The sequence below is a fragment of the Camelus dromedarius genome, chromosome 18, assembly GCF_036321535.1.
Source record: "Camelus dromedarius isolate mCamDro1 chromosome 18, mCamDro1.pat, whole genome shotgun sequence".
Classification (NCBI taxonomy): Eukaryota; Metazoa; Chordata; class Mammalia; order Artiodactyla; family Camelidae; genus Camelus; species Camelus dromedarius.
Genome location: NC_087453.1, coordinates 19,769,769 through 19,786,529, shown reverse-complemented (window position 1 = coordinate 19,786,529; position 16,761 = coordinate 19,769,769). Strand labels below are relative to the sequence as shown.

Here is a 16,761-nt window from a genome sequence, read left to right as displayed (position 1 = left end):
ATGTATGAACCTTGTTTGGATCCTTATTTAACAAACTGTTAAAAAAATTAATTCGAGATAATCAGGGAAATTTGAACACTGTCTGTATATGTGAGAATATGAAGGAAGTGTTAGTTTTTCTAGGTATGCTAATGGTATTGTGTAGTCATAAAATCTCTTCCAGAGGTACATACTGAAATATTTAAAGTGAACTTGCTTTAAAATAAGAGGGTAATGGGAGAGAACATGGATGAAGGCAAGATAGATTATGAGTTGAAAATGTGAAGCAAGAGGAATTTCATTATAGTATTCTAATTTTATACATGTTTAAAATTTTTCATCAAAAAAAGTTGTTCACATAGAAATAAATGAATAAGATTTTAGGCAAAACTATCACAACCTACTTTAGATCTTGCTGACTATTTTTCTTCTTCCGAGGGGGTTTCTTCTTCTTCGGTTTATTTGCGTTGGTATTATTTTGCTTATTGTTTACCCCAAAATGGCCTGCAGAGATATCACTCTGCAATAAGTTGACCAACAATGGGCTTGTTAGCGTGACATCCTTATTGACCGGGAAGCCTGGATTCTGACCACAGGACATCTGATTTCCATTGGGTGCTCCACTGAAAGGTGCACTGAAAGGCATCCCATGGCCTGAGAAGTGGTTCCCCGAGGCACTGTTTCCCTGCATGGCCTGCACATGCGGGGGGACCATGTTGGTTTGTTGCATGCTAACATCAGGCATCATCTGAGACAAGCTGACATCATTATTTGCTGTAGTAGCAGGATCGCCATGCTGCTGGGCCATGTGTGGGCTGGGCCCTGGTGGCCGCAAGACCTGCCCCTGAATCCCCATAACCTGAGATGGACTGTTGTTCACGGGCCCTTGCTGGGGCAGCATCTGTCCTGACATCTGTCCCGTAAACTGCACCATGTTTCCTTGCATATTTGGAGTTGGTCCCCTCATTATCTGTGCTGGTCCCGGCATGACACTGGATTGGTTCTGAGTGTTAAATTGTTGCTTATTCCCCTGCATCTGATTGGTCATGATCTGCTCTATCATCGGGTTCTGTTGGAGCAAAACTTGCCCCTGAGGCCCCATCATCTGGTTATGTGGCGCCATCATTTGTGGGCCCTGCTGGGGAAGCATCTGCTTGGGTGGGGTCATCCTCTGGGGTGAGGGCCCAAGATTTTGGCTCTGAGGATTCACCATCATCTGACCCTGCGGCATAAGCTGGGCCCTTGAAAGGATCATAGGGTTCTGAGGGTTCAAGGTTCCTTGTTGCTGGACCATCTGGCCTTGGGAGGGCACGATCTGCTGGTGCATGCTCATCAGCTGAGATGGTGGGCCCTGCTGGGGCTGGCCTTGCATGTTGCCCAGGTTCACCTGAGGAACCCCAGAACTACCAGCCTGTTGGCTGTTCATGTTGCCATGAATTCCCATGAGGCTGGGCTGCATCATATTTGGTGGCCCGTGGGACACCTGCATCTGGTTTTGAGGAGGACCAGCTCCTTGACCACCTTTAAAAAAAAGGAAAGCGAAGTTTCAGAAAGAAATACTATTATCTTATTGTTATTAAGATACTCAAATTACCTTAATTAGAAAAACACCCCTCACCCATACATCCACTGACCAACATAAACAAATGTGCTGTGCTTAACATACTTTCTGTGGGTTTTCTTAGTATGGAGATGTGACTGTGGCATAACTATTTACATTCTCAGTGACCATACAATAGAGAAGGAGAGACCGTTTCTTTACTCCTACTTGGTAACTTAAAGATAACATTCTGAATATCAGTAAAGTTTGCTTTCTTTCAGATTACACAAAGAGAAAGGTAGCATCTCATTACTAAAAAATGACTTATAGCTACCCAAGAGGAAGAAAATTTATGAAAAGCACTGTAGGCTAGTGAAATAAGCTCTGCTTCAGATGAGTCAAGGAAACAAAAAATGTGATGTAGCCTTTTAGGAAAATCTCAGCAATATTGAGAAGACCTTTAAATGCTCCTAGGAAAACTAATAATGACTCTCAAAGTCATTATGGATGTGATATCTAGATGCTTCACTTTAAAGAAAAGAACACCTAATACTTCCTGAAGATAGGTCTCCCCTTCTCCAATGCAGTAAAAACTATTTGGTCTTAATATGGAAGCTGAGCCTCTGGTGGAAGTCAACTGATGGACAATTCAGAAGCTGCAGACAGAGGATACTCAACAAAGGATGTTAAACTTCAGTGGCCCTCCCCTGTGGCAGTCGCTGGTGGACCACATGGGACATATTTTATTCTTCTTAGTTATTTCTAATTTAGACAAAGAACACCACCTGGCTTGCTGCAGTGTTTACTTACTGTTGGGTCTTTGGGACTTTCCTATAGCTGCTTATCTCTTCCTTTTTACTGAATAACCTTCTAACTTATTTTATCTTCCCTTTTATTTTTCATTTTTAAATGGAAATTAGAAAGTGGCAGCCACAATGATGTTATCAGGCCAGTCCATACTCCAGTCAAGGAGACAGGGGACAAACTGTCCCTTGTTCATACCATCGAGAGTTGTCCTGAATCCTAAGGAAGATTTTCTAAACCAGCCTTGTAAACTCTTAAATTGAACTCCATGACCACTATATATATATATATACACACACACACATATACATACACTATATACACTGACTATACCAGTGTATATTCATTCAATCAACAATTATTTATTGAGTACCTAATAAACATAAGGCATTTCTGGTGCTGAGGTAACAACAAGAAGACAGACCAAGTCCCTGACCCCTTGAAGTCCAGTTGGCAAGAGAAAATAACAAACAGACCAAGTATTTTTAACATGAAGAAGTAAAAGCTAACAAGAGGGTAAGAAACAGAAAACGACAGACTAGGGCTCTCTTAGATGGGATAAGTGAAGAAATCAAAACAATATGTACATGTGGAAGGCACCACATAAAAACACAAAACAGCTGTGCTTATGTGGAGGAATTATGAATGACTTTCTCACTGTTTTAAAACTTCCTATAAAAAACATGAATTCACATAGCTCAGTTTCGCATTAGGAGATAGGGAAGGTCACGCAGTTTGCCCTATCCTTCCCTCATCCTTCAAGAGGTAGTTTGAACTTTTTTTTAAATTGAGTTAAAATTGTTCTCCTTCCTTAGTGATTTACAATTAAAGCTGGAACCATATAACTAACTCCAAGTCGGGGTGGGAGTGCAGAAAATATTTGTGCTACCTTGGTGCAAACTGCTTGAATGAGAAAAGGTAAAAGGATTAGTCATGTGGTACCCAAGCAACCAGAAACATGAAGCCTGGGTTTGTACAATATTGCTTTACAGATACTTTTTAGCCATTCTGCTCTGCACTATTTGTCCTCCAAAGTTTCTTCTTATGTACAATACACTGTTGGCATTAAATCTGTATTGATTAAAGTGTGGTCTTCAAATATCACATTGTAAACCAGAATTCAGACATTCAACATAAACAAAGTTAAAATGTACCATACAGAGATTTTAAAAGGTGCAGTTGTTCAAAACGTCATGTGCCTCCATGCCTTTGTATCTATCATCTCCTTTGCCAGAAACACCTTTTGCCTTTTCACTAACTCAGGGGTTAGCAAACATGGCCCATAGGCCAAATCAAGCCTATTGCCAGTTTATAAATAAACAGTGTTTGGAACACTGCCATGCTCATTCATTTATGTATGGTCTATGGCTACTTTAGCACTACAACAGCAAAGTTAAGTAGTTGCAACAGAGAACATATAGCCTGCAAAGCCTAAAATATTTGCCATCCAGTTCTTTTCAGGAAAAGAAAGAAACTGCTGACTCCAGCTGTAACGCAAGTTTCATTTCATTTCTTTAGGTGTTTCCAGATTTCCCAGACACTTTACCTACTTTCAATATATTAGTTACTGCCCTGCAAGAATAATTATTTATAGGTTTGAAACTAAGGAGAAGAACCAACACATATTTCTCTGTACATCCTCGTTGTCTACCATAAAATGCTCAATAATGCTGGCTAAATAAATCAGAAAACAAACCTGCATGCTGGACATTTTGATTTGCTTGCAGCTGAGGGGCTCCTGAATTCCCAGGGGTAGTTGCTGTGGTCGAAGGCACCTGACCTTGCATAAAGTTCGGATTGGCCTGTCCTGCTGAGAAGCCAGGTGGGAGGCGTTTAGGCATTCCTTAATAGAAAACAATGAGTAAGGCAGTTACCTAGCAAATTTATACTCTTGCTTAGATGTGGAATGAATAAGGAAGGATGAGCTGCATGAAGTCTCCACTGGCTTAGCTCTCTGTCACACTGGTAGGATCTTTAATAATAAGGTTGGGAAAGATGGTTAAAAAAATCAACACAATCTCTTACATGAGCATTGTCAAAATGAAAAAGAAATACTAAAAAATTTACACTTAGAACATGCCAAGGAAAAGATGGCAATCTGCTCCCTAAATGTGATCTGAGGCCACGTCACAGCAAGGTTTAGGGCTCACTTCTCTGTAATACAACTTTACATACTTTAACACAGGTACCAAAGGAATATGCTAAATTCTCTAATGTTCAAACAAACTGATAAGAAATACTATAAAACAAAGACCTTGGTCCTGATATTAAGCATAAGATAGGCGATTTTTTTTCCCATTGAGGGAAATGGATGACAATTTCCTTTGCAGAAAATTTCTCCCCAATATTGTGCTTGTCTCTTTGGAAGAGACAAGAGATCAGAAACAATTCATAGTAGCTTCAAAGTCAGGCTATATTAAATTTATTATTACATCCTCCCCTCATAAGGTTTGCTGCAATTCTGACAGCTATGGTACCAAGAACCATGCTCTAATGGAATCTTACTACAGTAATATTTCCTTTTGTAGGAAGGTTTAAATTAATTTCAGAAAGCAAATCTATAATAAGGAGAATCTCAGAACTCACTCATTATTTATAATGTAGGCCTGGATGTGGCCAGATCACCTAGGTGAGCACATCATTTGCTCTATGAAAGCATCAAGATCTAAAGCTCACTTAAATTTTTTGTATTAGTCCCTTTATTTAAGGGCCAAATTTTCAGTGTCCTGAAAAACACTCTGTAGACAAATATGCATTTGTCCTTTCTAGCAGTGACAAGTCCCCATTTGCATGCTTCCATTGTAATTAAATCAGTAATCACATTTGCAGGAGGGACTACCCAGCTTCCACTGATCCAAGGCTAGATGCCCAGAACAGAGAAGTTTGGAGCTGAAACATTATTGCATTTTCTAAAAGCTTCTTAGGACTCAAATATTATAGCCTGCATGTCAGTAAAAGTAATTACAAGAGAGTGAAAAGACTGATGAGCAACTTAATTTCACCAGAAATCATGGGAACATGCCTTTGCTATGTTGCACTACAGATGCAAGGGTTTTTTTCTGGGTAGGCAATGGGTGTCTTTTGGTGGGGGTATGTTTATCAGATGACAGTATTACTGACACTCTCTATACCTTACTGAAAAGCTCCAAGCACATTCATGTGCACTAGATCAATGATTAATAAGAATAAATAATAAACATGGAGATGGATAAGTTTTACTGTAATCGTTTTACCTCTCACACATTAAGCTCCATTGCTTTTTCTTCATACAAGAGGCACCTTACAAAATAAATAAATAAATCTCCTTTAGGTATAACTGGTGGAATTCCCTCTCTAAGGAGCAGGCATTGGCATTATTAAACTATAAAAGTCAATGATTTCTGAACTTACTCCCCTTTAATACTTTAATCAAATTTAACAAATACCATGCTATTTTACTAACCAGGATTATCAAAATTGAAAACCAGAAGGGCTTTTCCCCAACAAAATCCTATACTTAACTTTTCATTTTTGCGCTATTACATAATCTTAATTTTTTCAACAGCTGAGCAGTTTAAGTTGTTAATAAAATCACATTTCTTCCGGACATTTTAATTTACTAGTACAAGATCAAGCAAAAATATTTTGAAAAACAAAATGAACATCTCTATATTGGATTTTACCTGCATTTTAATCCAGAGGGCTAGCTTAAATATAACCAGTAAGATCTGCATAATATATCAAGTTAACTAAGTTATACAAGTGTCATCACTATATCCACAAAGCCAAATAAATATATCCTTATTTCACTCCCTCCATTAACTCTAAAAATTGAAGTTCTACTAAGGTCTACCTCCAGTAAATTTACCAACACAAATAGCTTCAGTGTTCCTCACCTCCTAGGCCTGGATGTAAACTCTGTGGCCCCTGATTTGGTGGCTGCTGCTGCATCACCATGAAGTTAGGTGGCACGTTTCCCTGTTGAACCATAGGATTCCGACCCGGAGAGCTGACGGGCTGCTGAAATCCCTGGGGAAGTGGGTTATTTTGAGGTGGCCTTGGTCCCATCTGCTGCTGAGTTTGGTTAACCGTTGGGGAGGATGCAGGGGATCCCTGCTGGAAGGAGGAGGGTGAGGAAGCAGGAGACTTGTTGGTGAGGTGGGGCTGCTGCAGGGGGGTTGGGACCCTGGAGGGCCCTCCCTGCAAGCTCTTCATCTGAGGAGCTGTGAACTGGCCTGGATTGCTCATCTGAGGAAAGTTTGTATGGGCTTGTGAGGCTTGCTGGCTGCCAAAGGGATATGGAGGGGGAGGGTGGGAAGGTGTCTGTACCGTGGCTAAGGATGGTCTTGCCTGGAGTTGCTGTTGCATTGGGCCAGGCAAGGGAGCCTTCTTCCACCCTTGATTTGCAGTCATTGTGCCCAGAGAACCCTGGGCTGGAGGAGGCTGAAGGGCTCCAGAAGGCAGCTGGTTCCAGCCTGGAGGAACAGGCACCTGAGTTGGGGCAGTAAACTGGGGTCGAATTCCCTGTGGCTGTTGCTGCGGATGTTGCTGTGGGGGTCTTGCCTGCAACTGCTGCTGCTGCTGTTGCTGCAGCTGGGGAAAATTAGCTGGGTTTATCTGTCTGTTCACAGGGACGGGCTGCATTGGGTGGTGCGGGGGAGCTAAAGATCCTGAGGGATGACTCTGCTGCTGTAAATGTAGCCCAGAGAGGAGTGGATCCATTGCATCTGTTTAAAGACAGTCAACAAAGCAATAATTAATTTATTGTAATCTAGATCCTAGAGCATGAGTCTTGGTAATTCTACAAACATAGAATAAAATCTGTTGGTATCATTCAATGAAATGTTTGTGAGCACTTTCTATATGTAAAACAACGACCAAGATAATAGAAAGATGAATCTTGTCTAAAAAGAGCCAACCATAAAAGTATTTTCCAAAGCATATTCTGGGGAATTATGTTCATTGTGTTATAAGAAAACATAATAAAATAAAATATGGTCAGTCAGGTTTGAGAAACACTGGAACTAATAACCTTAGACAAATTTCTTCACTGGAGGACTTTCAGTGCCTTCAATATGTTAATTTGGAATCCCCAGGAGGGAGGCTACATTAACCAAATTTACTTCACTACAGAATTCTCGGTCTTGGAGCAGCAGGAAAAGGCAGGCCAAGGAATACATTTTCAGGAATGTTGGGGTATAACTGATAATGAGAAATTCTGAGAAGGAAATGATGACTTTTAGCTTGAAGAAATTAAGGCAGATTTTGTAAAGAAGACTGCGTTTAAGATAGGCAGTTAGGAATTTGGCTAGGAGACAGCTGAATTTTGTAATGATCTGTACAGGGAGTTCAGCCTCTTCAATTCTCAAAGCTTGGAGGTCAATACCTGACTGAGAAGCAGGGCGAGGAGTCCTGGGCTGCAGTTCTGAATTGGGGCCTGGTGCCATCATGGAAGATGACATGTTTCCACCTTGGGATATCATAACAGTGGCAGGGCTGCTCATCCTTATTAATCCTAGAGAAAAAAAAAAAATCCCTAGAACAGAGTACTAGAATTGGTACAATGTTTGTTTTTAATGAAATATTTCAAGAATGTAAGAGGGTATGGAAATATTTTACACCATCAACTACCTTATTTAAACCTAAATATTTTACCCTATCTCTGTCAGATATATACATAGATATGTATAGTAGGAAGCCTCCTACTCCACAAGCTCATTCCATTCTTTTCCACTTATCTTATAATTGGAATTAACATTTCCATGCATGTGTACCTTTTCTACATATGTAAGTAACCTGCATGGCATTTTTAAATACCTTTGATCTTTGTATAAGTCACACCATACTACATGTATTCTTCTTTACTTTCCCTTTTCACTTATTTTTAGAGATTCATCCATCTTGACTGCTCTAGTAGTGCCCCATTTTATGAAACTCATACATCCATTTTCCTGCTGATGAATACTAACTTTTAGAATTTTGCAATGTCATGTATTTGTCCCGTATGCCTGTGGACATGTGAGAGTGTCTTTAGATTATACACTTAAAATTGCTAGGTTTTAAAGTATAAGCACTTTCAATTTTACTAGATATTAGTAAACTGCACTCAAAAGTGGTTTTATCAATTTATACTCCTACTGGCAGTCTGAGAACTCCTCTTGCTCCCTACCTAATTTTTAATACTATTAGACTTTCTAGGATTTAGCATCCCTATTCACATCTATAAATCATCTATAATTATCCTCTCTTCCTGCCCTTTAATTTTAGTATCAAAATTAAAACAACTTCAAAATGAGTTGGAAAGTATCTTCCCCCTTTTTCTATACCTTGGAAGAATATGTGTATCTGTTCTTTAAATATTTAATAAAACTCATCTGTAAAATCATCTGGGCCTGTAGGTTATACTGACTCATAAGGAGACAGATTATTTCAATTTCCTAAGTAATGATATATTTTTCAAGTTTGTTATGTCTTATTAAGTCAGTTTTAAATTATATTTTCAAGAAAACTGTTAATTTGCCAATTCTTGAAAATTCATTAGCATAAAGTTATTCATGGAATACCCTTTCTTCCCATTCTTTTAAAAAACTGAATTATAATTCACATACTATAAAATACACTGTTTTAAAGTATACGCTTTTTTCATTCTTTACATTGATTTTGACTTTTTTTTTTCCTTTATCTTACTAGAACCAACAATTTTAGCTGTCTTTTCAAAGAAACATCTTTTGGTTTTGCTTCTCTGTTCTATTGGTTTTTTTAAATTCATACTTTACTTATCTGTTTTTACCTTTATGATTTCCTTCCTCCTAAATTACTACTCTGCTGTTCTTTTTCTGAATTCTTAAGTCAGACACTTAGCTTGTTAATTTTCAGTTGATGTTCTGCTCTAATATAAGTGTCTACGGCCTAAATTTTCTTCCAAATGATGTACTGTCTACATTTCACAAGTTTAGATATGTACTGTTCTCATTATTTCCTTCTAATTATTTTCTAACATCCATCATGATTGTTTTTCAAAAAATCACTGGGAAAAAAAAAATCATTGGGTATTTAGATCGTATTTTTAAATTTCTAAAAACAAGGGACATTTTAGTTAGGGTTTTGTGGGGTTTTTTGGCCAGCGACTTGACTTAATTACACTGTGGTCAGAGAACATAATCTGTATGATACCAATATGTGGTATTTATTGAAACTTGCTTTTGCAATAATACATGGTCAATTTATATAAATGTTCCACTTATGCTTGAAAAGATTAAGATTCTTTCATTTTTAGTGTATGGTTTCTATATATATCCATTATATCAAACTATTTTAATTATATTATTTCTTTATCCTTAATTAATTTTTTGCTCAATCTATCAATTACCAACAGAGGTATGTTAAAATCTCCCCTAGGATGTGCTATCTCCATGAATTCTGTCCATTTCTGCCTCACATATTTTGAGACTAGGTTATTAAGAAAGCAAAACTTTAGCTATCTTTCTGGTGAATTTTTCCTTTTATATTACACAGTGGTCCTATACAGTAATGCTTTTTATCTTAAAATCTGCTTTGTCTGATGAAAATATCATTATACCCCTTTTTCTTGGTTAATAGTCACCTGGATTATCTTTTTTCTATCCTTTTAACTATGAACTGAGACCTTATATTTTATGTGTTTCCTGTAAGAGCACATAGCTAAATCTGAGATTATTTTTCAACCTGATTAACCACTTTCTTTTTATCAATGTTCTAATGCATTTACCTTTATTGTTAATTGCTGGTATATTCTGGATTATCATTTTATGATACCACTGCTTTGTACTCTTCTTTTTCTATGCTGTTTTCCTACTTCTAAGAATTTTATTGCAGCGATTTTTTTCATCATGCCTTTCCTTTCTATCCCTACACTACTAGTTTAAAAGTTATACATTCTATTTCTATTATTTTAGTAATATCTTTAAAATGTCAAGACGTAACTAACTTAAAGTCTAAGGACAATATACAATCATCATTATTACTAAATAAGTCAATGCTTATTTAGATTTACCCCATGTTTACCAATTATTTAGCTCACCATTCCTTCTTAGCTCTTATTTCTTCCATCTTAGGTTCAATTTTCTTCCTCCTGAAGTACATCCTTGAGCAGTTCAATTAGCAAGGGTCTGTTAATAGTAAATTCTCTTAGTTTCTTTAAAAAAGGCCTTTATCTCAAACTCCTCTTGATAGTATAGCTTGGTTTAAAATTCTAGGCTGTCAATAATTCTCTCATCATTTTGAAAATATTATTCTAATGTTTAATGGCTTCCAATGTTGCCCTTGAGTAATTAGCTGAGTCTGACAGTCAATCTTTCCTCTGTAAATAACTGGTCTTTTGAGTTTTGGGTTGTTTTTTTTTAATATTCTCTTTGTTTTTCATGTTCTGTAGTTTTACAATTTTGTGCCTAGATGTGGATCTATTTTTATTTGGAGGGCTCAGAATTACTGGACTTCTGAATCTGAGAACTCATGTCTTTTATCAATTCTGGAAAATTTTCAGCTATTCTCTCTTTGACTATTATCCCTCCTCAATTTCTTTCTCTTTTTCTTCTGTAACTCTTCTCAGACATATAAACTTCTCCATTTTTCTTAACCTCTTTCATATTTCCATCTCTTTATTTTTGCCTGCTGCATTCTGTGTAGTTTCTTCAAACTCACCTTCCAATTCAGCTGTCTCTAATTTGCTAAATAAGTTATTCACTTTAATAATTTTTAAATTTCTGTAAGTTCTGTCCTCCCCACCTCTTTAAGTTTTGCTAGGGTCTTGTTCTCTTATGATCTTCGTAATTTTAAATATGTGGATATTCCTATTATCTAGAATTCTGGAGGGAGGTAGGAGGTAGTCTAATTCTAAATTTTATAAATTGGGAGTATAAACTCATTTATAGTAGGCTTTAACTATGAGAAGTCTGCAATGGCTTGGGGTGAGAGCTTCAATGATTATTGCCAGTCTAGAACCACTTGATAACTAAGCTTAGCTGTTCCTTGGTCATTTCAATAATATATTAAACATCCAACATGCATAAGGGCAGAGGAGACAAGTCCACAACTACCATTTCCCCCATCCCCTAACTAGAGTCCAGATCAAGAGAGACACATTTTTCATTTGTCTCCTTGTGCTAGAGGATAAAAATTTTCTAATCTACTGTTTAACCAAAACTCCTGGCTTCTTGAGGACTTCTGAAGTCTAACTTCCTTCTTTATGTGAGCCTGAGGCAAGGCTTCATATTTTATTTCTCTTGGCCATTAAAACTCAAATCCTTGGCCCCTGCAGAATCTCTTCATTTGTTTACTGCTATTTAAATTTTCTTCTCTGACTTCTTTCTTGCTCTGGGGTTTTCTCTTACTTTCTTACAAGCTTAGCTGTGCATTAAATGTTATATTTTATCCAGCATTTTTAGGTGTTTCGTTATTTGGGAGAGGGCAATTAGATAAATATTTACCTGTTGAAATTTGATTTGTTTCTGAGGAATCCCATCCCATTTTTCAAAGATGGTAATTAGATTGTAAGGACGTTCTTAGAAGATAAGAAAAAACAGGTTTTTTTAGCTTACAATCAGCTTCCTATCCTCAGAAGTGTTTACGCACATGCTGGCTACATGCTCAGTAGTGATACTATAAAATACATTCCACCACTATGTGGGAATTTGGACTAGATCCATGGTTCACAACTGGGCACAATTCTGTCCCCCAGTGGGTATTTGGAAATGTATGGAGACAGCTTTGGATGAAACAACTAGGGGGAAGGGGTCATGGTACTACTGACATCTGAGAGGTAGAGGCCAGGGATGTTGCAACATCCTACAATGCATAGGACAGGTCCCCACAGGAAAGAATTACCAGCTCAAAACATCAGTAGTGATGAGGTTGAGAAACCATGACAAAATGACTGCTATGGTATCCTCATTAATCCTGGGGTTCTATTAGGCTATAAAAAAAAAAAAACAGCTATGAATTTGGTTTTAATTACAAAAGACCTCTGCTTATCAGACAACTTTCTGTTGCCAATGCTAAGAATAATTTATAGACTAAGACATTCTAGATACACAATTCCAAAGTTATTTATTATTTTAGAAGGTAGTTAAGGTTTCATTCCTCAGAAAAATTTGTTTAGTTTAAGCAAATATTAAATTTTGTTTGCATCCATTGTCCCAATGGGCAACAGAGAAAAACATTCCTAGGTATGCTTGGCAGTAAAAGATAGATACCTAGGGGTTAAAATGTTACTGTGGCTACAGATCATTACTAACTGATTATTCCTGAAACTTTATATTATATATATTATCACAATCCGTGTCCTTCATTAAATATCAGTCTAACCTAATCTCAACCTAAAGCTTCTAAATTTTCTTTGTTGATAATGAACTACATACATCACTATAATTTACATGCAGTAAATGCTTAGATGCTTAATAAATATGCCTGCTATTTGCTGGATACTAGGAGAGCTTGGAATTAGTGTGGATACTGGTTTAATGGCGTCCTAACGGTCAAAGGCTGGAAGAGAGCTATAACATTGTTTTCAGGACATAATTAAATGTGTTCACAGGTAACCAAGGCCAGTAAATATTAAGACATTTGGCCAAAAGTTGAGACTAGCACCCAGATATCCTGAGTCTCATCCTAGGTCTATGCATTCTTTCGCTAACTATATGCAACTTGGCTAAACTCTACTCACTCCTCTTCCGGCCCTGGTTCTTCAGTAGTGGCAACAGTGTCACCTATAATCTCTCATCAAGCTGCCTTAACACTAAACGCTCAGACTTCTGTGGAAAAACTGTATCTACTGACTCTCTATTATAGCTTCCAGGTTGGGTATTTACATTTATTATATAGTACTCCGAAACAGCCCAACAACACAGGTTGTGATATATAACAGGAACTCAATAAATGTTTTTGCTATATAGTTCAGGATTCATTCACTTTCAAGCATGAGCTCAAAAGATTATAGGCACAATTATCTCATTTTACAGGTGAAGAAACTATTGCTTGGAGAGGTACAGTGACCAGCTTGAGGACACCACTAAATGGCAGTGCCAGGATAAAAACCGAATTCCAGTTCTATACGGCCAAATCTTCAGCTACAGTTCAGAACAATGGCTTTACAAGCTGAGCTTCTCTATTCTACTGCATTTCTTCAAGAGCTCTTGTGAAAGGTGGGGAGGTGACTGGGTATAGTTTCAGATGCTTTTCTTCAGCCATAGCACCTGTGATTTTTCTGGCTTATTTGAATAAAAGGTCCTACAGCAGAAAAAGTTTTAAAGCCACTGGTGTGGTGAAAGGAGCACTGACCTGGGAGTCAGATCTGTGATACTAGCCCACTGCTACTTGACCCTGGTCAAATTGCTTCCTTTCTGTGAGCTCCACAGCTTCCTCAGCTTTAAATGAGAGAGCCAACTCAATTCTAATATTCTGGGTTATTGGGTTCAATCTCTAGAATATTGGGTTCAATCTCTAAAGACGAAATTTCAGGACTGCCAAAAAAGGTAGTAAATAACTTACAACTCTCTCGAATTCTAAATACATAAAAACACATATTCTTTCACATACTTCTATAGATTCCACATAAGCATACAAGAACTCTCAGCTCACAGATTGTCAGTCACAGAGAAAGCGGGAGTTTGAAAGCCACATTATGCTATAAACATCCTGAGGGTAGAAGGTATTTTATTCAGTTCTATTTCCAACATTTACCATAGGTCCTAACACACGAGAACTCAATAAATATTTGCTGCATGGCTCAGGGCTCATCTACCTTTAAGCATGAACCCAAAAGTCTGCAAAGACTATATGCTTCATGCTCCATGATTCTAGCCTCTTAAGAATCTACATTCATATCTTACTTGCCTGAACCAGTAAATAGAAGTGTGATAGGAACCCCCAACTATCTTGCAGGAAACAGATGATCACAACATTAGCAAATAAAGCCAAAAAAGGAAACAAGTAAAATGTCATGCAACTGAGTGGGAGATCTCACCTGGACCACCTGCCATGGAAAATCCTGCCTCCATCCTAACTGGATTTCCAGTTCCCATGGGTCCATTCATTCTCACATCTTGGCTTCGGTTCTGAGCCAAAGCCAGGTTGATAGCACCTTCCCCTGAAAATGGCAGGTTAAAAAAGGAAATCATCAGAGTGAATTTTATTTACAACAGGTACGTGAGACCTTTAGTTTTCTGTGTTTTTGAAGAATTATGGTAAGTTTACTACCACAAAAAGGTTGAGTTCAATACTATACAGGTCTTTCTTGAAACTCATCTGAGCAGGTTCACTTACGTGAAGCACAGCGGGAGCATAACTAATTCTCACAATACAGCAGCTGGGCTGTATTAATGATGTGCAGCATAGGCAGAGAGTTTGGAACTCTGAATATTTTTTTTTCAACCAGCTCACCATGTGTGTGTCTGTGTGTGAAGGAAGAAAATATTCTCAGAAAGCCTCAAAATCCTAGATTACTTTTTGAGAATTTATGATCAGAAATTAGAACTACGAGACAAAATATTTGCAATCGTTGCAACTGATAAGGGCTTAATTTCCAAATTTAAGCTCATACAGCTCAATATAAAAAAAAAAAAACCCCAAAGAATCCAATAAAAAAAAATGGGAGAAGACATAAATAGACATTTCTCCAAAGATGACATACAGTCAACAGGCACATGATAAGGTGCACATCACTAATTATTAGAGAAATGCAAATCAAAACTACAATGAGGTATCACCTCACACCAGTCAGAATGGACATCATCAAAAAGTCTACAAATAATAAATACTGGAGAGGGTGTGGAGAAAAGGGAACCCTCCCATACTGTTGGTGGGAATGTAAATTGGTGCAGCCGCTGTGGAGAACAGTATGGACATTCCTTAGAAAACTAAAAATCAAGTTACCATATGATCCAGCACCCCCACTCCTGGGCATATATCTGGAGAAAACTCTAATTGGAAAAGATACACACACCCTAACGTTCACAGCAGCACTATTTACAATAGCCAAGACATGGAAGTAACTTAAGGGTCCATTGACAGATGAATAAATAAAGAAGACGTGGTATGTATACACAATGGAATATTACTCAGCCATAAAAAGAATGAAACCATTTCATTTGCAGCAACATGGATGGACCTAGAGATTATCATGCTAAGTGAAGAAAGTCAGACAAAGACAAATATCGTAAGATACCACGAATATGTGGACTCTAAAAAAAAATGATAAAAATGAACTTATTTATAAAACAGAACAGACTCACAGACACAGAAAACAAACTTATGGTCACCAAAGGGGAAAGGTGGGGGGAGGGATAAATTAGGAGTTTGGGATTAGCAAATACAAACTACTATATATAAAACAGATAAACAGCAAGGTCCTACTGTATAGCACAGGGAACCATATACAATATCTTATAATAAACTATAATAAAAAAGAATCTGCAAAAGAATATACACACACACACATATATGTAACTGAACCATTCTGCTGTATACCAGAAATTAACACACTGTAAATCAACTATATTTCAATTAAAAAAAATTCTCAGAGCACACACAGAACCAGGAATCATTTGTATTCCCTTTAGCCAGAATGAAGAGAATGCACTAAATATACAAAAATCAATGTATCTATATAAATTAGCAATGCACAACTAGCAACTGATATTAAAAATTGTACTATTTACAACAGCATCAAAAATATGAAATTGAATTAACAAATATATGTAAAATCTATACACTGACAACTACAAAACATTCCAGAGAGAAATTAAAAGCAACTTCAATGAATGGTGACATATGCCATATTCATAGATTGGTAGACTAAGTATTGTTGAGATGGCACTTTCTCCCAAATTACACAATAGATTCAATGTAATTCCAATGAAAAACTTCAGAAGGCTTTTTTTGGGAGGGGTCAAAAATTGACATGCTTATTCTATAATCTACTTGAAGATGCAAAGAAGCTAGACAGTCAAACGTATTCTGAAAAAGATTCTACTTGAAAGATTTATACTAACTGATTTTAAAACTTGCTATAAAGCTATAGCAATTAACCTGTTGTACTAGTGGCTTAAGGACAGACATATATATCAATGATACAGAACAGAGTCTAGAAATAGACTCACATATCTGTAGTCAATTAGTTGTAAATAAACATTCTAAGTAAGCTGTATGGAAATATTTATTAAAGTTAACAACAAACATGAACAAAGTTTAAACATTCAAAGAGAAAAGCAACATCAACAAAAAAAATACAAATAGGTATAATGGAGAAAGAACAGAAGATGGCATGGGGAAACTGGTATCTGTAAGCAAAGTACCACTTTCTTTTCAACAAGTGCGATATGAACAGCCACGCAGCAGAGAAATTCATGCAATGAAGAATACATAGGCTGCTACTAATCTACTTCTGAGACATCTTATAAGACCAAAATTTGTATAGAACTTTTACT

At 37.2% G+C, this 16,761-nt stretch overlaps 1 protein-coding gene across 9 annotated transcripts in view; it reads right to left on the bottom strand.

Moving 5' to 3' along the window:
• NCOA6 (nuclear receptor coactivator 6) overlaps window positions 1-16,761 on the bottom strand; it is an 86,090-nt gene that overhangs the window by 24,743 nt on the left and 44,586 nt on the right. For 6 of the 9 annotated variants that reach the window (XM_064475749.1, XM_031433947.2, XM_031433949.2 and 3 more), the window contains 5 exons: window positions 14,301-14,423; window positions 7,689-7,817; window positions 6,199-7,029; window positions 4,020-4,166; window positions 384-1,500 (listed from right to left, as the gene is read on the bottom strand). In XM_064475749.1, coding sequence (XP_064331819.1) covers window positions 384-1,500; window positions 4,020-4,166; window positions 6,199-7,029; window positions 7,689-7,817; window positions 14,301-14,423 — 2,347 coding nt within the window. Of the gene's footprint in view, window positions 1-383; window positions 1,501-4,019; window positions 4,167-6,198; window positions 7,030-7,688; window positions 7,818-10,361; window positions 10,450-14,300; window positions 14,424-16,761 lie in introns of those variants that run through there. The other 3 variants (XM_064475747.1, XM_064475748.1, XM_031433955.2) reach the window with 3 other exon arrangements.